This window comes from Eubalaena glacialis, chromosome 12, assembly GCF_028564815.1.
Source record: "Eubalaena glacialis isolate mEubGla1 chromosome 12, mEubGla1.1.hap2.+ XY, whole genome shotgun sequence".
Taxonomy (NCBI): domain Eukaryota; kingdom Metazoa; phylum Chordata; class Mammalia; order Artiodactyla; family Balaenidae; genus Eubalaena; species Eubalaena glacialis.
Window position 1 is genome coordinate 9059495 of NC_083727.1, and position 23471 is coordinate 9082965.

The 23471-nt window shown below is 47.9% G+C and overlaps 1 protein-coding gene across 1 annotated transcript in view; it reads right to left on the reverse strand.

The window, feature by feature from the left end:
• Positions 1-880: 880 nt before the first annotated feature.
• TULP4 (TUB like protein 4) overlaps positions 881-23471 on the reverse strand; it is a 169085-nt gene continuing 146494 nt past the window's right edge. The window contains exons 9-14 of the mRNA XM_061207381.1: positions 17734-17878; positions 14919-15063; positions 12785-12878; positions 9627-9770; positions 4640-7149; positions 881-2948 (exon numbers count right to left, since the gene is read on the reverse strand). Coding sequence (XP_061063364.1) covers positions 2832-2948; positions 4640-7149; positions 9627-9770; positions 12785-12878; positions 14919-15063; positions 17734-17878 — 3155 coding nt within the window. The 3' untranslated portion in view covers positions 881-2831. The remainder of the gene's footprint in view (positions 2949-4639; positions 7150-9626; positions 9771-12784; positions 12879-14918; positions 15064-17733; positions 17879-23471) is intronic.

Here is a 23471-nt window from a genome sequence, read left to right on the forward strand (position 1 = left end):
AACGAACACTAAATATGTAGAATTCTGTTGCTTAAAGACTGACTTTGGTAGCGTTTAATAAATTGAGACTGACCGAATGGAAGCAATTTTTAAAGTAAGTGAAAACGTCACCATTAAGTGAAACGCCACGCGTCGCCACGGCTGCAGACGCCTGTCTGTCTGACTGCACTGGGGACTACGTCTTCCTTCCGGCCGGGGCCGCAGAGCTGAGCGACCGCCGCTCATCCAGAGGCGGATCCGAGACGGAGGCCTTTGTCCCCAGGTGGGGAAAAGGTCCTTTGGGGAGTGAGCTAAGAATTTAGTAAGTTTAGTTAATTATTTGTGACACATACTCACTTTCTCTTCACACACGCATCTGTAGTCTTCATTCCAAGGATTTCCCTCTGTATTTTGCTCTTATTAAGAAAAGTTCTAAAATGTGGTCTTTACATCTCAAAAACCAGTCAGAACTTGAAGAACTGAAACTTATTACCATAATTCCTTTTTTGTGCTACTCTCATTCTCTTAAGTCTCATTTCATTTCACCTTTTATTTTCATTAAAAATAAAGTTTTCAACAGAAGGGGAAATAATATTTTAGGATACGTTATCTCAAAGAAATCTCTTCCTTTTATATAACTGATACCACAAAATGAAAAAAAAAAGAATTGCTTTTAAAGGATTAATAGGAATTTTTCCCAATTAGAAAAAGTTACAAATTGTCCAGTAAAAAAACCTTCTATCACGTCCTTTTTATTTTTTGCAGCAAAATATACTGCCACCAAATAAGTCGTTACAAACATACTATTTTTCTAAATAAATAATAAAGTGGGCATAACTCACCAGAACATAGTAACAAAATAATTCCTATGAACACTATGAAAGCAAGATAAATAATTAACTTTTGGACAATAAAACAGGGGAACTGCATTTAAATTATTTAGAAATAGGCTATAACCATTATTGCACAGCTGATAATAAGCATTGAAACATCATGTTAAGCTACAGAAACTCATATAAAAGAATTATATAATTCTGAATACATTGCTATATTCTTTCTGGAAAAATTTACCCACCAAAGAATCCGGTTCAATATTTTAAAATATAAAATGGGAAGCTCTGGTATTAGCTGGGAGATGTCCTTCACCATATTTGAAACCTCACCTGTGTTTCTTCCGGGTCTGAAGAAAACGGTAAGTGATGTCATCTTGCATTGGGCCTGTTTCTTTTCTAATTTTTAAACTAAAACAGAAGATTAAAAACAAATTTTTTTTTTTTTTTTTTTGGAAAATACGTTTCTGCAGTATCTTCCACCTGTTTGTTTTCAAACAAAATCCAAATTTAGGACTCTAAACTGGTAGACAGTTCTTGTGTTCCTGCCCTAAACAACATCACAGATATCAGTAACTAAAAACTATGAACTGGGTCTTGTTATCAGGGCTGAATATTGCCCCCCGAGGAGGGGGAGGTGGGAAAAGATAATCTCTGGATTTGTTGTTGTTGTTGTTGAAATTAACAAAGAACAGTCAACCAACTACATTAAGTACTGTAACTTTAACCACGTTCTCCCAGTGGTTTATCTCCTCAGTAAACAGTCTGTACAGTTAATAAACTTTTTTTTTTTTTTCTAGAAAAGCTTGTGGGGCTCTTGTCAAAAGATTTGATTATAACTCTTATCTTTTCATACCCTGGCAAATGCCTAACATTTCTTTTGCTACATTTCTAATCTGGAAAACATCTCTAGCCAACTTAATTTTAATATAGCCCAAAAGAGGAAAGGAGTGCTTTCAAATCAGTGTTGTCAGCATTTTTAGAAAGAGCAAGTATAGAACAGTGCTACCTAATGGGGAAGACACCGTCTCTGGCACGGTTCCCAGGTTCAATGAGAGGGGAGAGGGAGTGAAGCCCACTTCTCAGCAGCAGGTCTCTAACGAGCCACCATCGCAGCCCAGAAAATTGCTGCCCCACACGCTACTCGGGGATCTTTCTCCTGAAGTCAATCAGACTGAATGATCACTGAACCAACGGAATTCTGACACATTAGGAAACTAGTGGAGGCTTCAGTGTAAACCCCCTCTGAAGAGGAGCGTGGCCCTTGTACTGCTTCAAGTCACACGACGTGAGCCACCCACATGAACACCTGCAGAAGATCCTTCCTCGCCTGTCATCCTTTCCCTACGAGCTCATGAGCAAATCGTATTTATACCTGGTAATAGCACCCCCGTAAAAAGCCTACTTTTATTAGTCAAACACAGTGCATTTGCCAAAATACCCCTCATTAATCAAGTCACCTCTGGGAGAATAACATAATATGTGTGAATTAAATGTTGTCCCCCCCTAAGAGAACCTGCACCTTCAGGATTTTTTGGTTGTGTTTTTCTTAAAAAGTTTTTTATATTTACACTAGTAGTGATGTTGGAGGAATAATAAAAGCTAGATGTTGTGGAGAATGAAAACAATGCACACTCCTAGTCTAGAAGAACAGCAGGCGAGAAGGCAGTCTAACCTTCCTTCTGAAGGGCCCCTTGTCCCGTCGCCGACATAAGCAAACCCAGTAGGACATTCCCACAGCGACCACACCTCCTAAACACCACCAGGTAGGTGCCTTGCACCCTTTGCTTGCAAACACTGCTCTCCTGTATTTTACTTTTGTTTAAAAAAATAAGAGAAGAAAAAAACACAATAAAGGATAATAAAAACCCAAACAAACAACAACGAAAGGTCAGTGCCCTCCCCTGGGCCTGACAGACGTTTCCAGTTTTGCCCTTGTCTTCTGGTCCCCCGGGCACCAGGCCGTGCAGGCTCCTCCAGCGTCTGCGATCAGACCGCTTTCTCCTCCCCACACCAGTCTCTTCATTTGAGGCGCTGGGTCACGTTGGCCAGGGCGACTGCAAAGGCCTGCACAGCGGAGAAGGGGTACTGGAAGTCCAGGATGTATGCGTTGCCGTCAATCCTTCCAAACTGCATCACCTGGGGTGAAGGTGGGGCGGTGAAGCAAAGACGTTAAAGGAAAACCTCCTTGTGGCTCCTGATAGAAGCAGACAGCGCGGCCTGTGAGATATTTCTGCCAACAAAAGCTACTCTGAAAAGCTTCTCAATCTAACTATGAGTTTGTCGGAAATAAACAGATGGAGGAACATGTTAAATCATGCAGTGGGGAGGCCACAAGCAAAATTCAGAGCGTGGAAAGCTCCTCGGGTCAAAGGAAGTGGTTTCTCCACCAAGGGAACAGAAAGGAGAAAGAAAAAGTAGAGAAAAAAATCTACAGGCTAAAAGAGGCTTAAGAGAACCATCACCTGTGATTTGTCAGATGTCACACTGCTCAGAGAGGGACCAAACAGAGCACACGTGGTCCCCCTTGCACTCCACCTCCTGCACCTGCTTTCCTGTCACCCCAGTGCTTACTGTGACCACACTGTATATTATAAGATGTTACACATATTTAATTGTTTATGGTCTTTCTTCCATTTTTGTAAACTCCATGAGGACAGAGATCTTCCTCTGTTTTCCGCAGTGCTCTAAATTTCAGCACTCAGAACTGGGGTTCCCAAACTCTCTGTAAAGGGCTGATGATAAACATTTTAGACTTTGTAGGTCACACAGACTTTGCCACAGCTACTGAACCTCTGTTGCAGGGCAAAAGCAGCGCAGACAGTACTGAAATAATGGGCGAGGCTGTGTTCCAATAAAACTTTATTTATAAAACGAGGCTGCAGGCTGGATGGGCCTGTAGGCCATAATTTCCCAACTCCTGGCCAAGAGGATTGCCAGGCATATAGCAGGTGCTCAATAATCGTTTCTTGAGCGAATTAATGACGATGAAATTTAAATATGAGCAGTGAAGGGAATTCCCGGGATGGTGGAGAAGGGTAGTCCCGGAACGACAGCGATGCAGTGGGACCACAGCAACAATTCCAGGTTGGAGCAGGAAGAACTGACAAACTACACAAAGTGCTCAAGTGCACCAAGAGGAGATGTACGCTCTGCCGGAGAACTGGGGAAGGACTTAATAACAGAAACACAGAAAAACAAGCAAATGAAAACTGGGTAATTATTACGTCTAGGGTAAAAAGCCTACACGATAAAAAAGGAACTGTAATTAAACCATAATACATGGCTCAGAAATGAACCATATTCAGTGGCACAACGAGGGGACCAATGACTACTGATTTGCGTGCAAAAAGGGGGAAGGGAAAGTTCACATGTTGGGGGGCGCTGGGGTGAAGAAAATGAACCCTCATGGTGCTCAGGAAGAAGTCAGTACATGATGCCCCAAACTGGAAAATCAAGAGATAGAAGTAGGAATGTGTTCTTCACAAGTACGGTGGCAAACACCAGAAGAAGCACACAGAGTTGGAAGAGCTGGCCTCTGGAGAGCAGGTGTGGGCAGTGGGCAGGTGCCTGCTATTTTCCTCATGGGTCTCACAGAACCATCTGACTTCAAAAAATCAGGACATGCGTTACTTTGGGGAGAAATAAAGAAAAGATAGCAACAGGCACACTGAAAATTACAAGCCCGACGGGCCCCAGCTAAGAGTCATCAGCCGTTTCCCACATTTCCCATCTGGCCTTCTGAAAAATGCTCCCAAAGGCCAAAGTCCAGAGACCTGGCAGGACCAGAAAGTGGCATTCTGGCCATACCCCAGCACATGGCTTCTTACCTGCCGCCCCTCCAGCTCGATCTGGAAGTTCTTTGCCGACTCCTGGGTCACCCGCCCCCCGAAGTCCAGCTGGTACACCTGGGTGGCCTCGTTCCAGAGAGGCTGCTTGTTGGCCATGACGTACACGAAGCCCTGGCTGCCCAGCCGCCCGTCCTCTTTCTCGCTGGCTTTCCTGCACTTGAACTCCTCCAGCTCGCTGGCCGCCCTCAGGCTCCTCTTGCTCTTCCAGCCCTTCTTGCTGCCCTGGCTCTGGTTCATCAGCTCGTCCCCGCTGATGAACAGCTCCGGCTCGCTCTCCGAACTGTCCTGGAACTCATTTGTCTTATTCAACTTCTTCGACTTCAGCTGGTCTTTCTGACTCTTCACTTTCTTCTTCTCTCTCCCCAGGCGGGGGCTGGAGATCAGGGAATTAAAATCACTCAAAGTCCGAGCCTCCTTCTTCACTTTGCCCTCAGTGATGGCCTGTACATTCCCCTCCTCGGCCCGGCTGTCCAGCCGCTTCCGGTTCTTCTTGCCGAACTTCTCCGTTCGCTGGGGGACTGGGCTCTCCGTCAGGGAGAGCACTTCCTGGAAGTTGTCTGCGGTCTCTACCATCACCTCTGTACCCAAGTGGCTTTGGAGGTCCGTGGGCGGCGGGGACACGAGGGGCTTCTCCACCACCAAGTGCGCCTTGGGGGGCAGAGCGCCCTGGGGGTTCTGCACGGGCGGGCACGCGCTGTAGGAATTCCAGGGGTGCAAGGCGATGGGTGGCAGCTGTAAACCCGAGCAGGCGCTGCTTCCCGGATACATGGGGGGCAGGGTGCAGTAGGAGAGGCCGGGCGGGTAGGCCGTTTGAAGAACCACCGCGGACTCCTGTTGTGCAAACTGTGCTGGGGCCAGAGCGTCTTTCGGGGAGCAGGGAGCCTGCACCCCCGCCAAAGGGGAGGTGTTATAGCCCCCCGGATAGGGCACTCCCATGCCATAGCCTGTCTGGAAAGTAGCAGCAGGGCTGGCGGGAGGCTTGGGGGAGACGAAGGGCACTCGGGACACATCCAGGTGCTGGCTCTGACCTACCATCAAAGGGGGCAGCTTCAGGGGGTTGGGCACCGCGGTCTGCGCTGTCCTTTCCTGAGGAACCCAAACATCCTCCCCCAGCACGGGCTCCCACTGGTAGGGGGGCGGCCGCTTCACGGGCACGGCGGCTTCGCTCAGCGGGGTGTGCCGCAGCGGCTTCTCGGCCTGACAGTGCTGGGCCAGCGCCTCATCCTCGGTGAAGGCCGAGTTGACATAGTCGGCGCGCTCGCGGGCGCCGTCGCCCGCGCTCAGGAGGCTGTAGGACGACTGGGAGGTCAGCGGGGAGGTGCTGGCCGCGTGCGCCAGGCCGGCGCCCGGCTGCGCCCCCGCACCCAGCTCCGGCCTCCCCACCGCGCCCGCGCCGCTGCACTGGCTGCAGGTGTACAGGGCGGGCGGGGGCCGCGCCGGGAACTGCGCCGCGCCCTTGGGCCTGGGCGGGTGAGGCGGCGGCCGCAGGGGCTCGGCTAGCGGCGCCGCCTTGAGCGCCGCCTCGCGGTTGTTCCTGCGCAGCGTGCCGTGGATGAGGCCGCCGTCGGGTCTCTGCCCCGCGCCGCGGCCGGGAGGGCCCAGCGGGCCGGCGAGGTCGGGGTAGGGGGGCGGGTCCCCCGGGGGGATGGAGTAGCGCGGGACCGTCAGGCGGTTCAGGGTGGCGCTGGTGCAGGGCTGCGAGACCTTCTTCTCGGTGGCGGTGAGCCTCAGCGTGGCCGAGCTGCCCGGGCCCGGGAGTGCATAGGTGTTCTGGGAGCAGAGCATGCGCGTCCGGGGCCGGCACACCTCCTCCACGTTGCCGCTGCTGTCGAAGGTGGTGATCCTCTCGTAGCCCAGGGGCGGCTGGTAGTGCGCCGCCGTGGGGTAGGGCGAGAAGTCGCCCTTCTTCAGGCACGTGTCCAGCGGGGGCAGCGGGGGCGGTGGCGGGGGCGGCGGCGCCGCGGTGGTAGGGGCCGCGGGGATGGTTCCCGGGTAGGGGGGTGGGGGGTTCATCTTGGCCACCTGGACCTCCTGGGGGGCGCTGAACACCACCGCGTCCCCCTCGGTGGCCAACTGTGGCACCGGCCGCAGGGCCTTGGCTGGCTTCTGCAGGTGCTCGTGGTCTCGGTCCCCGTGGTCCAGCACGGACAGCTGGATGGCCCCCTGTGCTGGCGGCGGCAGGGACAGCTGAGGGGGGTTGGGGATGACGCGGCTCATCTCCACGCCCCCGAAGATCACCTGGCCAGGGCTGGAGTAGCGGCTGGGCACGGGGTACTGGGCGGCGCTGTCGCTTGCGTGCTCGGCTGCGCCCACGGCTGTGGTCTGATTGGTCAGGACGTCCAGCTGCACATTCTGGTTGGCCAGCAGGGACTGCACCAGCCCGATGCTCTGCGTGGGGGACATCGCTTGAGCCGAGCTGTGGATGGGGGCGATGGGGATGTTCACGGTGCAAGGTGGGTTGTTCTCGGGCACACCAGATGCTCCTGTCACTGAAAGGAAATCAGAAAGATGAACTGCTTACAAACAAAACACTGCCATGAAACTAGGTCAGAATAAGCAACACATCTCGACTCATCCAGTCCTTCTGCATACAGAATGCAGTCACTACAGAGGAAGGTGTGTTTGCTTAGGGAAAGCTGGACAGTTCACACAAGTTACACAACACTTCCCTAAATGTTTCTAGAAGGACACACAGGCAATCCCGATGGGTTCTTCAGGGCAGGCAGCCTGCAGTCATCCGTAAGCTAAGGGCACTGCCAGAGCTTTTCAATAAATACCTCTGAACCTTCTGAATTTGGTACCATGTACCTGAATGGCACCATGGCAAACGATTAAGTGTTTAAAAGATGCTTTTAGCTTGTGATATTCATAAAACAGCCCACTCTTTTGTGCAAGAAGAGGGCCCTGGTACAGTATGAAACTCCACTGAGGACTCAGTGCCTAGGCTTCTTTTGAGTGGGTTCATCCAGGGTTATGGACTGGTTAGTGTGGGAAGTGTCATGCAGCAGGTGTGTGTGTGAGATTTGTACAGCAATTAAGTTTCTGTAAATAGAACCATGTGAAATGCAGTAGAGAAACCAATGAAAAGACTCCTCTAGCAAATCTGCATATGAGGGGAAGGGTCATTTCCTAATTTAGCTGCTTTTTAGCATTTCAAATGGTATATAAGGTGAGCCCCATTGAACAAACCCTATAAATATATCCTATTTGTACACAGTGGGGATTTAATAAAGGGTGCACTTGAGCGAGGATCTGCAGACCACGTGCACGTGCTCAGAGCCACTGTCTGAACTGCCCTGTGTCAAGTGCTCACCGAGCACGGCAAGCTGGCTCATGTGGGCCTCTAAGTGCTGTGTGGCAACTAGTATCCGAGCAGGAAATAGAATTTAACAGGCTAATTGCAGAGGCTGGCTGACCTTTCACCAGAACTTCAAATGAAACCAGCTGGTTCATGAAAAGCTAAGCCGGCCCTCAGCGCCTGTAACAGACTCTCCCCTTCCCGGGGGTCCTCTCGTGAGAGGTAACTATCTCCTGGCTGCACGAATCTGGGCCCTGTCCCAAGTTTTCTACTATTCCTGTTCAGCTTCCTCTTCCAGATGTTCTCTCCTCGGTATGGAATACTGACGGCAGGTGTCTTCCCCGCTGAACGAGACGAGAGTCTCTGTCGCGTCACGAAGCACTGAGTTTAAGCTCTGAGACCAAACGTTCCCTCCTCCACAGGGAACCACAGACGATTACAACAACAGCTGAGCATTAGAGAGAGCTCTATCAGTCACGTTCTGGGGGAACGGAGGGCGATAAGGAGGAAGTGTAAAAGATACTCCCAGATCCAAGGCTGTGAACTAGCAGGGCAAAGGCTACACGCTCAAGGGTGTGCAGCCTCACCAAACCGCAGGCTAACACAGGTGCCAGACCTCGCCCATCCGGACTGCGTGAGTCCAGAACATCTGCTCCACCCGTCAGGAGAGGTAAACCGTCAGAGAACCAAAGGCGGCTACTGTCAGGAAGCACAATCATTTTACAGGTAAAAACCTGGGCTGAGAGAAGGCAGACGACTCCCTCACGTTCAGAGCCTGAGCTGGGATCAGTGTCCAGCCCGTCCCATGGCGAGACTAGAGCCCCTCTCTTTGAGAATGACCAGGTACAGGAGAAGCCAGTGGCCCATGCAGGGTTCCTCTGGCTCAGAAACCAGAGATTTTCAGAAACTTGCTTGGTTGTAAGTAGAGGAATCTCTGTGTTTATAAAATTGTTGCAGGTGGACTTCTTTTGAGAAGAGTCACAGACAATAATTGGGAGACTAATTAGAATTCATTCTAATCTGTTAATCAAAACAGGACCCCCTGACTAGAAAGCACTTAAATTAACCTAAGATGCTATAGATATTTCAAAATCTGTAAACTGGGATTTTAAAACCTTGTACCAGATTTTACTTTTAACTCACACCAGGCTTCTATTCTGTGCATGGAGACCTGCACTGCACTTGAGAGAGAGATGTTGAAATGCACAGGTTTTCTGCCCGGGAGACGGGGCAGGTTTGAGAACCCGGGCTTCGTGGGCATAGGGTCATCTGCGTGACGTCATTCTCGAAGCAGGGACTGAGAGGACGAGGGCTGGCCTAGGGTCCATGAGACAGGGTTTCGGTTCTGATTTCTGAGTCCTGATGGGTCCCGTTAACTTCTCTTTATCCAGGCACGTGACTAGGAGGATTACCGTGAGGGTAAAACAAGGGGGTAGAAGTGCTCACAGCCACCTCAATCGTCCTTGCTCTGGTAGCTCCCCTCCTCCCCAAACTAGTGACAGTATGTGACCTTTCTGCCGTGACACCTCACATGCCTTCCAACCTTGCTGAGGCGGCAGGCGCAGCCTGACGTGCTGTAATCCTCAACTACCACCACTCTGTCCCCCAACACGACCCACTGAGAGAGGGTGTGGGCTCGTGACAAACAGCTGACATGCGTGAACACACCTGGTAAATCATCTTCATCTTCACTGAAAACATTTGGGTTGAAGACAGGTAAATTAACAAAGTCCATGGAAATCTTCCGAACCTCCGGGAGATAGATGGTCATCTGCCGCGGCTGGAGATGCAGGAGGCTGGTTTTATAGATTACTGGTGGGGAGGAGGAGGAGGAAAGCACGGTCAACACAGAGACACGGCAGAGGACAGCCAGGGTGCCAGGAGAGTCCCTCACGGGAAGAGAAATGGGGCTGCGGTGTCCCTGCCCTCAGAAGACAGATCTGTGCGGGCGGGCTGAGAGCCTGAGGGCAGCTCTGCATCTCCCCCTGGCGCTCAACCCGCCACCCCGGACACAGTGCAGATTCAGTGACAACAAATTCTCGGTCTAGCCCGGCCACTCTGCCAGTAGTTTGTCTACAGAACCACACATTTCAAATGTTAAAAACTTACACTCTTTTTTGGAATGAACTGGGTATGATAAATATATTTTTTTAAAATCTCATTTGCAATCAGAAGGATAATTTAGTGAAAATAGTTGTGATAACCAGAGTGCCAAGCTCAGGGGAATCTCGGGCAATCAAGGAGCTGTTTGAAAGCAACTATGACAGAAGGGGTGACGTGACTCAGGTAGGAATAAAATGCTGCTTTTATTCAGGACTGAATTCTTATCTTACTGACTTTCTATTTCAATTTCATGATCAGGATAGACACTTACGGGGAACTGCCACATGCTTTCTTTAAATACTAAGGTTTACTTTGATTAATGGGGACATTTAAGAGAAGGCCTAGATTGCAACTAAAATATTTAGAGACAAAATAAGCTGAAAAAAATAATGAATCTGAATTTAAGTTTCACGGTAGATTAGAATCAGGATGAAATTGCCCCGTCAACTTTCTGTTTATACCCTTTCCTGTGACTTATGTAGAGTTTCTTTAATTATTACTATTTTAAGTTTTGTGTTAAGATAAGCCAAGCCCTATCTCCACAGCTGTCACCTCCAACAGCCTGGTGGCTGACTGGCCAGCAGCCCCAGGGCGCAGTAGACTTTCTTTTTTGAAGCACCTTTGTAAGGTGGGTGCTTGGACTGGCGTGGGCTAAGATGATTTTTCCAACCCAGCAGTCCTTACAGGTCTTTTTCATCTCCCTTGCCCACAGAAGAGAATATGAATTTCAGCTTAAAAACTCTGGATGGCCATATAGCTTAAGAATTAATGCATTAAAGTGCTATTCTTTGTCATTCAGATTGACAAGAAATAAAATTAAAAATCTCAGGAGGGATTAAGAAATAACATCAGTTGCCTCCAGAGGGGGGGAGAAAAAAACTAGGTGGCTGGGGGTGAGGACGAGACAGCTTAACTGTATACTCCTTTAAATCTTTTGAATTTATTCCACATTTTTAAAATTAAGAAATGTAAAAAATTAAAAATAGAAAATTTCACAGGCCAGATCATTCTAATAGAAAGAAACAAATTATTATCCAATTATTCAATATAAAGTAACCAACAGCACTCACTTTTTTTTCTTTTAATAACCACAGGCCAGGCCATACAGACTTCTTGCTTTCCATCCACACTGGTAAGCTTACCAGAGTATTTAATAGGGTGCCCATATGTAATATACCTTCTAAAATCCAAGAGTTAATTTCTTCTCTCTAGTAGAATCAAATGGAAAATTCTCTTCGCTTGACGTATGGTACCAGCTAAAACCCTCTTTTTAAAAAGGTCAGTGACTAGGACAGTGATTTCACCGCAGTCATACAGAAGGCTTTGGTCTCGGGCACTCAGATTCCTCAAACTGCAGCAGGACGGGCCTCAAAGGCACTTACGGGCCCTCCCATCTTAAGGTCTCGTTGACCCCACTCGTGGATCTACTCAACGTCCAAGAGATAAGGGCAGACAGAATGAAAAGATCCAGTAAGTAAATTCTCACTTTCATTCCTTTTTTCAATGTTTATAGTCAGCAGATGGCTAAGTTCTCAGCTTACTGACATGGGGATGATCACAACCCTCACACACTGGTATCAGAACCCCCGTGTACACCAGCAGCGCACTGCCGAATTACTGAAGAACAGGCTTTTGTGGTCTTCAGAGGGTGTCCAGGTTGTGGAAGATACCCTAAGAGATTTCTTTGCATTATGTACAGGGATAGTCTATTCTTTTTTCCTAAGTCAGTTTTATATTTTACCTTTATTCCTCCTCTTCTTTAAGCTGAATAACTTCAAAATGAAAAATCCACCTGCAGCGCTACATAAGCCTCTGAAGATACATACACAGCAACATAACTTTTAACGTCTGCTTTGCAAGAATTATTTATTTTAAAGGATCTGTGTTTGAGACAGCTCTAATAGGCAGATTCAGAATTTAAAAAAAAAAAAATAAACAAAACATTTTTAGTAGGTTACACAGAGCACATTCAAGATGGGGCCACCAGCCATAGGCTGGCCAAGGCGGCCTTCTGGAGAGGTGTGTGCATGTCAGATGATCAGGCCACCCCACAAGGTGGCTGTGCCATCAGGCAGGAGGAAGCCGCTTGGAAAAGGACCTTCTGTCATTTCCCTCCCTCACTGTCCCAGAGTACAAGTGACACGTTAGTGCTACTCACTCAAGTCGGGTACCGAGGAGGACGCACACTCTGGGTTCTCGCCCAGCTCTGTCCTCCGTTGGTTCCATTTTCCCCGATGTCTCAAGCTCCCAACAGATAGGATATTTATCTGGTACTTAGAAATGAAATCTATAAAGATTTACCACTAAGAACTGTACTAACAGTCAGCCAACGTGTTCTAATAGCCTCCGATGCTCTCTTCTCGACTTTCTTCAGAAGTTTCTTTTGCCTCAAGAACCTAAAGACACTGGTACCAAAATCTGCCCACGGTAAAAGGCCAGAAATCAAAATAACGAGAAACCTATCAGAGCTTTTGGTTATTTCTGTCATTTTTATCAGTCAGGGCTTACACAAAAAAATGAAAGCACCACTGGCAAAAAAAACCAATTAGAGCAATAATTCTAATTTTTACAAAATCATGGTGGCTAACTTGGAGGTTAAACTTTGGAGGTAAAGTACATGCTAATCTTTTGGTGTCGTAAGAGCTCGTGTTTCACTTTAGGCCACTGGAGGTCGAAATTGATTTCTCAGCCTGAGTTCTGAGTGGGATGCATGCACTGCTTACCTGCACCGAGGTTGGTTGGCAGGAAAGCAGCCAAGCCCACAATCTTAAATTTGGTTCCCCAGATATTAGACGTGACCTGAGCAAGATAGTTGTGCTGTGGGGGGAAAAAAAGAAGAAAAATCACAATCTCTTTCCATATTTTCTATCAATCACTTAAGAAGTAAGAATGCTAACACTTTTTGCTTAAAAAGTCACTGGTGGGCACTGACAGAAATATTCATTCTCTATATCATTCCACCGATTTCAATACCAGACGCCGACTACAGCATGCCAGGCCCTGTTTTTAAGTGGTGGCTCCCGGGCTGTGATTCTCGGGTCTGGGAGTGAGGGGCGGATGGTGTCCCAGCGTGCCTGTGTGTGGGTAGGTTAGAAAGGTCACAGAAGTGACGTGGGCACATTTTTCTTCACTTCTCCTTTTGCCCCGGTCATTGATCTATTACACAAGGTACCAAGCTCTGACTCCATTCTTAGCCTTGATACTTCTCCCGGAAATATCAGTTGCATTGATACCAGTATGTCCTGAGACCACCCAATTATGTTTTTTCATTCAATTAAATTTCAAAAAACTTAAAAAGTTATCACTGTGCCCAAACCACACATATGTGTAGGGTGTGTGTGTGTGCATGTGTAAGGGCAATAATAAAGACGAATAAAATCTAGCTCCTCAAGAAAAGGGAACCCTCCAACACTGTTGGTAGAAATGCAAACTGGTGCAGCCACTGTGGGAAACAGTATGGAGGTTTCTCAAAAAACTAAAAATAGAACTACCATACGATTCAGCAATTCCACTTCTGGGTATTGTTCTGAAAATGAAACTCCCAAAACACTAATTTGAAAAGATATGTGTACCCCAAAGTTCACAGCAGTATTATTTAAAATAATCAAGACGTGGAAGCAACCTAATTACCCATCAAGAGATGAATGGATAAAGAAGCTGTGGTATACACACACACACACACACACACACACACACTGGAATATGACTCAGTCATAACACAGAATGAAATCTTGCCATTTGTAACAACATGGATAGACCTAGAGGGTATATGCTAAGTGAAATAAGGCAGACAGAGAAAGGCAAATACTGTATGATTTCACTTATATGTGGACTGTAAAAAACAAACCAAATGAACAAATACAACAAAACAGAAACAGACTCATGGAGAACAAACAGATGGTTGCCGGAGGGGAGGGTGGGGGGATGAGTGAAACAGGTGAGGGAGATTAAGAGCTACAATTCCAGTTACAAAATAAATAAGTCACAGGGATGAAATGTACAGCATGGAGACTACAGTCAATAATACTGTAATACCTTTGTATGGTGACAGACAGTAACTAGATTTATCATAGTGACCATTTTGAAATGTATAAAAGTATCAAATCACTACGTTGTACACCTGGAACTAACATAGTGTTGTAGGTCAATTACACTTAAACCTCCCCCTGCCCATACACACATACACACACGCACTCGAGAGAGCTCATAACCTAATGGAGGAGATCAAGCTTGTAATTATTTGCAGACAGAGAGTCACTGAGAAATGTTATAAGGGAGCTATAAACAACATGCTTTGGGGTTACTGTGGCTGAAGTCAGGGAAGGAAGGCTTCGGCATGGAGGTGAACTTATATCTGTAAGCGTGAAGGCAGAAACAAGGAGGAGGAGACGAGAGGATGGGCTCGTTGACCCGGAGACGGACAGACGCAGGCAGAACAAAGGCACAAAGGTGGGAAGAGGCCAGTCAACAATGAGGCTGCGGCCCCCGGGGTGAGGGGGACCAGGAGGGAGACAGGCAGGCCAGACTGAGGGGCCGCAGCCGGGGCTGGGCTCCTGCAGACACTGGGAGTCACTGAGGGGTCAGGAGCGGTTTGAGGGAGAAGAGGTGGACATGAGGATATGTCTCAAGCAGAGCTGCCTGGGAGAAGGTTCTCGTGGCAGCAGCAGGGATGCCTGAGGTGGGAGGGAGGTCCAGCGGGATGAAGAGGTGGCAGGGGCACCGAGGTGGGTAACCAGGGCTCTTCTCCAGGGCGCCCGGGTCGGGCACTGCCGTCCCAGGCACGGAGACGGTCCCAAGGGCTCAGCCGCTGTCATGCACGCACGAGGAGGGGTGCGTGGCGGGGCTCAAGACACTTACCTGAGTGATGTCTTCAAAGGGAAACTCCCTCCGCGTCAGGCTGGGCGAGCCGATGGACGGCTTGCGCATGGGCAGGCGAGGAGACCGGGATATCTCCTGAGCAGCACGCGACAGCTTGGGGGACTTGCGAGCCTCAATGTTGATCCTGCGGAGACGAGGCCATGGGTCAGGCACCCACCGGCGCTCCCGGACCCTCCTCACTTTCTAGCAGCCCCCCGTGGTGTCACTGTCTCAGAGGCTGGGCCCTTAATTTAATCAAGTCCCTCCCACCTGCTTTTGCCTTATGAACATGAGGAAAGAAGGACAGAATCGTATATCAAATAGCATATATTTAAAGTATACTGCGATTAGATGAAGCGATTCACTTGTAAGGAACCCCTGAGAATTAACTTTTACTTCCTGTTGACGAAGAGTACGTTTAGAAACGCCTTCTGCCAGGGTTTACAAAATTAGTCCCGGTGAAAACGGTGGGTGGGAAGGGTTATTTCTCACCTTAAGACCACCATGATTTAACAGTTCCTAATACATAATGTTTGGAATTCAACAGACTTATCTAGCATTTCACCACCTGCAATATTTAAATTAGATCCGCAGACCTAAAGTTTTTCTTCAGTTCCTATGCTTATGACATGGGGAACATACGTGTTTAATGCCAATCTACCCCGAAGAGAGTATTATAAAAATGAACATGGTAAGGTTGATGGCGTTCTATGAAGGAAAACCATTAAGCCGCACATATACTGCTTGAGAGCTTGATAAGATATCTGGGGCTGAGGGGGACAGAGCTGGTTAAATCTCTGTGCGAGGACAACCAGCCTGGCTGCTTTGTGTAGGGGATTCAACACTGGGAAAGACGGAAGGAAGGAGGACCAGCTCTGGAGACTGCCACACCCAGGAACTTCAAATGGACATTTACACGTGAAGGATTTGACTACTTATGTGTTAAATGGCCTCTCTGCTTAAGTAATGGGAAAAGCGGAAACACTGCAGAAGTGTAGGTAAGTTCATAATCTAATTTGCAAATTAACAAGCTTAGAATAAAGATGAAAAAAGAAATCAATCAGGTTGCTAGAGCAAATGGATATCTACCTGGGAAAAAAACCAAACATTTACCCCTAACTCATATATACATAAAAATTAATCTGTGGTATAAAATTAATCTGAGAGCTAAATGTGAAGGCTAAAACTTTACAAAGTATCCAGAAGAGAACAGAAGAATGTCTTCATGACCTTAGGGTAGACAAAGATTTCCTAAACAGGAAAAAAAAAAGCACTAATCATAAAAGAAGATATTCAGATATTAGATTATATGATAATCCATATATCTGCCAAAGGACTCATAGTTAGAAAACACAAAAGAAGATACCCAAATAGCCAACAAACATATGAAAACTTGCTTAGCATCATTAATCACTGGAGATAACTAGGATTAAACTATTGGGTTGGCCAGAAAGTTTGTTCGGGTTTCCCATAAGATCATATAGAAAAACCCAAACTAATTTTTTGGCCAACCCAATACACCCAAATACCACTTCCCACCCACCAGAATGCATACAATTTTTTAAGTGACCTTCAACTGCAGGTAAGAATGGAAGCAGTGAGAACTCTCATACACTGCTGGTGGGAATTTAAAATGGTACAGGCACCTAGGAATACTGTTCGGCAGTTTCCCATAAAGTTAAACATATGTCTACCCCATGGCCCTGCAACTCCCCTCCTAAGTATATACCTGGGGTAAACAAGTCATATGTCCCCAGAAAGTCTTGTATAAGAACGTCTACAGTGGTTTTTATTCATAATAGCTCCAAACTGGAAACTACCAAATATCCATCAATTGGTAAATGGAATAAATACATTATAACATATTTGTAACAAGGGAATTTCATAGAGCAAAAAAGAGAAACTGTTGATATATGCAATGACATGCATGAATCAAAATCATTATGTTGAGCAAAAAAGCCAAAAAAAAAAAAAAAAGAGCGTGTATTGTTTGACGCCATCTACATGAAGTTCAAGAACAAGCAAAACCAACCTAGGGCAACAGAAGTCAGAACGGTGATTGCCCTAGGGAGAGGTATCGAACAGGAAGGGCCCAGGGAACTTTCCAGGGTGACGGAAATCTCACCTTCAACTGGGTGGTGAATATACTGGTTTATCAACTACACCGTGCTTATGTGTTTAAGATCGGGCGGGTCTCTGTATGTGAATTACACCTTGGTTTTGCACAGCATCACAGAGGGATCTTAGTGAAAATCTGGTCCACCCTTTAACTTCCATAGATAAGGAAAGTGGTGTCCAGGTCAGGGAGCCAGGATGGGGCACGTGGGGTTTCTTATCTACAACACCGTAGGCCCTTCCACCTCCTCTCAGCTTTCTGCCACTCCTTAGGGCAAACTTCAGGATCTAATTTTTTTTTAGTTCACTATTTTTTCCCTATTACAGAATTACAGGCATGTAATTTTGCATTTTCTTTAACACATTACATACACTGTAAAAACATTTTTCTTACTTTTCTCAAACTCGAAGGTGAAACAAGCTCCCTGGCTATGGCCACCCCATGCCACCCACCATCAGTGCTAACCACCCCTGGTAGTTCTGCGGGTTTAGCAGACTTCCTACTGGATGTCTTTTTCTATCCCAAAGGCAAGGATGAAGGAAGCTGTGATTACTGCGGGCAGATCTTCCAGGCGAAAGGCGACGCCGCCCTCTGGCTGTGCTCTTCAGCTGCTGGTTTCAGTGGGATTCTGCTGCAGACACAACAGACACACCTTCGGAGAGACAAAAAAGGGAGCGCACCCCTAAAGACCGAAATTACCTTGGGAGTTTAGGTGATTTGCTAGCTCGGGAGATTTTGGGAGACTTCTTGGCAGCCCAGTCATCACTCAGTTCAATGTCACTGGAGTCTGAGCAGTTGCAGCTGTCAATCATCGTGGAAATCAAGCTGTTTCCATAGATTTCATCTGGTAAGACACCAACCAGCAAAATTTAGGGGAGTGATGTCAATTAGACCCTAACAATGGTCATTACTAGAAACCAGAGGACAGACTGACTCTAACAGGCCATCAGTTTAAGTCTAGAGGTTGAAACAGAAAGGAGCAGGACATTGTTTTCCATCTACCTTTTTATGCTCTTACATTTCCTAAGCAAAAGTAGGCACCTACTTCTACTGCTATCAAAATGGGCATGAATTTTAATGCCTCTGGAATGTACAAAACAGTCTGGCCCTGTTTACTGTGTGGAAGGCTGGAGCCAAAACGGCTGTGCTGTTGCGCCTCATGACACACCAGGCATCCATCTGGGGCCACACAGGCTTGCGGCGGCCCCGGAACCCAGGCCAAGCAAGGGGCTTGCTGACTCAGTGACTCCCCTGAGGGCCTGCTGCTGACCTGGGACCTGGGAAGACCCCTGTTGGTTCCAGGCCTGCTCTGGACTAAGACCCATGTCAGGCCTGTTTCAGGGACTCCCAGAAGTTTACGTCTGGATGCCAGGTGGTCTTGGAAGTGCCACAAGGGTGCCGGTGGGCCTTGGCTCTTCCACCTGCCGGAGCTGCTGGCTTGCTTCGAGCAATGGCTGGAAGGAGACCCATGCGATAGAACATTCGGCGGTAGCTGTGGTGCCTGTATGGGGGCCAGTTGGCCATCAGGCAGAAGATGATGTGCACAGAGCAGGCTGTCACCAAACCGCAGAGTAGATCAAGTTCACGTCTAACATCCTCCCCAAATCCCTTCTTTGCTGCCTTCCTCACCCCCTCACGCCCCTCACCCCCCAAAACCCAGCTCTGCCCTCACTGGAAGTACCCCGTTCTTCAGAATCACTTTGCTGACAAAGCCTCATCCCTCCAGGCTCCAAGAGCCTTGCCAGGTAAGAGAAAAAGGCACATGAACTGATTTACAGAACGTTAGAGAGCAGATCGTTCAGAAGGGCTGTTTATACTGGAAAGCATGAGTCTGTTAATGCAAGCGCGGCGCTAAGTTTCTGAGCGTGTGGAGGTGACACCTGTGGACAGGGGCCTCTCTGAGGCCACAGGAGGCAAAGCAGGACAACTCGGCAGGGAGGCTGCTGACGCCCAGCCCGCCACTACCGCACCCCCTTAAACTGCTGCCTGAATCAGGCGGCACAGCTCTGGCACCCAGCAAGCCCGAGTGCTGTGCATCTGAGTTCCACCACGCCCCGAGCAGTGCTTTCTATTACTTCATTTATAATTAATCGCAAATTATTCCTGGATCGAAGGAAGCTTGGCCATGATTCAAACAGGCATGTGAGCTCACAGAACGCTTTTGCGTGTTCACGAGCACAGAGCCAGTCCACAGACCTGAGGAAGTTCAGTAACACAACGCAACACTGACCTACACTTGTTAACCACTGTTATATACCATACCGTTTGCTCGTTTCCTTCACTGAAGTCTTAGTCTGTTTGGGCTGCTCTAACAAAATACCACATGCCGCGTGCCTTATAAACAACAGAAATTACTGTCTTGCAGTTTTAGAGGCTGGAAGTCCAAGGTCAGGGTGCCAACATGGCCGGGTTCTGGTCATGCCCTCTTCGGGACTGTAGACTGCTGACCTCTCACCGTGTCCTCACGTGGCAGAAGGGGCCAGGGATCCTCCTGCAGGCTCTTTTATAAGGCACTAATCTCATGATTATAAAGGCTCTGCCCTCATGACCTAATCACCTCCCAAAGGCCCCATCTCCTAATACCATCTCACTGGGCGTCAGAATTTCAACACCTGAATCCTTTTTTGGGATGGGGGCACAAACATTCGTAACTACTTTATTAGCTGTCTCCCTAGTGTGTAATTTCGCCATAAAAAATAATGAAAAATGAAAGGGGAACATTAGAAAGGACATAATAAACATGAGAAGTGAGTAACAAAATTATAAAGACTTTATTGTGAAATACAAAATATGTGAATGCATTTAAGATGTGTATTGATTCATGGCAACACTGTGCAAATAACTGACTTTATTTTGTGGGTTGTACCTAAGCACTTGTCTTCCAAGTCTTTTGTTCATACGTTATTTTTTTTGCTTGTTTATTTGTCTCCTCATTTGACACTGCACTTTTTTTTTCTTGCCAAATTTCTTCCTTCATTAACAGAGATACGTTGGGACTTCCCTGGCGGTCCAGTGGTTAAGAATCCGCCCTTCCACTGCAGGGGGCACAGGTTCGATCCTTGGTAGGGGAACTAAGATCCCGCATGCTGCACGGTGCAGCCAAAAAAAAAAAAAGAGAGATACGGGTTTCCAAATACTAGGCTGCATTTTTGTGGCTGAGCTTTGTGTTGCGCTGGGAAAGCCCCTACACTGTTGTTTGTGTGCTTGGCATACAGTCCCACGTCCACTGATAGATGTTCCAAAGTTCTACAAGAAACATGGGTTCAGCTCTGCACCTTTGAGGCCCTCGGCTTCCTTCTCCTCCAACGTAGTGTGTTTCAAAATAAGAAACCAACTCTCGGGGCAAATCATTGTCATCTGTCAGCCCAATAAAGCCATCAGTAACGTCGCTAACTGGGAGAAATGCTAGTGCATTTCAACCAGCCGAAACCAAACTGTCAAACCAAAGTGTCAATCAGTTATTTTATTTTTCACAGCAAAGGTGTCTATGGCAAGAGGCTTGTGGCAAAAATACCGGACATGGGCTTAAACAACAGAAATTTATTTTCTCAGTTTGGGAGGCTGGAAGTCCAAGATCAAGGTGCCAGCATGGTCAGGTTCTGGTGAGAGCTCTCTTCCTTTCTTGCCAATGGTCCCCTCTGCACTGTGTCCTCACTAGGCCTTTCCGCAGTGCGCGCATGTGGGGAGAGAGAGAGAGAGAGATCTCTCTTCTTTCCCTTCGTCTTACAAGGCCACCAGTCCTACTGGATCAGCACCCCACACTTACAACAGCCTCGTTCAACCTTAACCACCCCTAAGAGCCCGAACTCCAAACAAAGCCCACAGCATCCCACCCCTGCTGCCCCGCTCAAATTCATGGCAAGCTCCCTTGCAAAATACACTCATCCCATCCCAACAGCCCCCAAGGTCTTATGACCTCATACCAGCATCAACACTCTCATCTAAAGCCCAAGGTCTCATGTAAATATCATCTAAATCAGATGTGGGTGACACTCAAGGTACAATTCACACTGAGGCAAAATTCCTTTCCGGCTGTGAACCAGTGAAAGCAGACAAATTATGTGCATCCAAAATACAGTTGTGGGACAGGCACAGGAGAGGGATTCCTATTCCAAAAGGGAGGAGAAAAAGGAAAGGAAGAAAGGGTGATGGGTCCTAAGCAAGTCCAAAACCTAGTAAGGGGAATTCCATTAGATCTTAAGGCTCAAGAATAATCCCCTTTGGTTCAATACTCTGTGTCACCTCCGTGGTATGCTGGGCTGGGGTTCAAGGCTCTGGGCTGAGGCCGTCTCGCCTATTGAAACCGAGGCAGTGGCCCTGCTGACCTCTGAATCGCCGCTGGGGTCATTTTCCCTCTTGAAGAACAGAATACGTTCCTACAAACAGCTCTCTCATCCCATCCTGGCAAATCCAAGACGTCCAACAGCCTGCCTTCATCTCATCCTGTGTGGAAAGGCTGAGAATTTTCCAAATCTTCAAGTTCTGGTTCCTTTGTACTTAACAATTCCTTCTTCAATTCGTCCTCCCCTTTCTCATTTTACTCTAAGCAGTCCAGATGAACCAAGCCACTCCTTCCAAACCACTTAGAAATCTCCTGGGGTAAATATCCAGTTTCACTGGCTTGCAAGTTTTATCCTCCACAAAACACCAGGACACACTTCAGCCACGTTCCCTGCCGCTTCATAACAAGGGTCACTTTCCTCTAGTTTCCAATAGCATGCTCCACACTCTGCCCGAGACCTCACCAGAAATCGCCCTCACTTCCACATTTCCAAGGTGCCCTCGGAACTCCTCCAGCCTCTACCCAGGACCCAGCACCAAAGCTGCTTCCACATCTTCGGGTATCTGTTTCAGCAGCACCCCACTTCTCAGTACTACAGTCTGTATTAGTCAGGGTTCTCCACACACACACACAGGAAGAGGGAGTGAGAGGAGGGGAATTGGCTTGTGTGGTAATGTTGGCTGAGAAGTCCCAAGGTCAGGGGGCCAGCACGGCCGTGTCCTTGGCTTGCAGACCCACACCTTCTCACTATGTGCTCCCATGGCCTCTCCTTGGTGTGTGCACATGCCGGGGGGCGGGGGGGAGAGCGCGCGCGAGAGCGAGAGCGAGGGAGGGAGAGAGAGAGAGAGCTCTCCCTCCTCATTTTCTTAGAAAGCTATCAATCCTATCGGATTAGGAGCCCACCGTTATGACAGCGTTAATCACCTCCTAAAAGCCCTGTCTCCAAAATACAGTAACACTGGGTTAGGGCTTGAACATGTGAATTTGGGGGGCACACAATTCAGTCCATCGCAAGCTCTAAGGATTCCTTTTGAGAACTGGTGGATTTTTGCTAAAAAAATTATTGGGATTCATGTTATCTATTGTAAGAACATACAGTGGTAATTTTGAGGAACAGATCTGTTAAGTTGCTTGGAGAACATCTACAACAGTGGATCACAAACTTTAGAACATAACAATCACCTGCACACCCATTAATTTGCAGATTTCTAGGATTCCCTCCAGACCCGCTGAGTTAATCTAAGGGGCAAGCCCAGGAATCTCTATTTAAGTAAGTATTCCAGGTGACTTACAGGGAGGCGGCCCATGGACCACATGTGAGAAACAATGATGTGGAGGTTTGAAAGAGTTAATGCGCTTCTCATGATGAGAAATTCCTGGCTTCTCCTTGTCAGGGAGCTTTTCCTTCTCTGCACCCGTTCACATTCACCATTCAGCTGGCAATTAGTCATATTCTGCCTGTGACACATCTTCTATTTTTGTCTCAAGGTATTTAAATCTTGACTTTTTAAATGAACTTTTCGAGTGTTGTCTTGCTGTCCAAAAGGGATTATAAACTCCTTGAAAGCAGAGACACCCTGGCGTTGCTTCACAGCTGCAGGAGATTCAAGGACCGTGTACAAAGTAGGCACCAAACACACCTTATTGAATCACTTTGCTTTACAACTTTTAACTTCTTTTAACTACAAAAATAAAACATCTCCTTCCCCCCAGTACTGTCAGTGACGGAGCCAGTCCGGTGTGGTTCAAGCTGATCAATGTGAGCTTCAAGGAGAAGCAGGCGCTGGGACGGCCGGGCCGGTCTCCGAGCAAGCACGGTCTTGGAGGCTGCGGACCCAGGGCCCAAGGCAGACCCACCCTCCCCCCACCCCCCGGCTTCTGTCCTGTTCTTCAGCAGGGAATTCATGCACCGGGGGACAGAAGCAAGCTCTTCACCCAAGTTCCCCTCAAGATGTCACCTGAGCACAGGCTCTATGAAGTCACGTGCCCGGGAGGAACCTGGGGGGCAAGAGCGCCCGTGAGAAGCAGGGACGCGTGTGCCGCTCAGCCCTTCTTCACACGTCCCCTCGTCGGCCACGCTCATTGTCAACAGCTCTCTTCTTTCCCGTCCCCTGAAATGCATTTTCCTTCCAAGTTAACGTCCACTGCTCGCCCG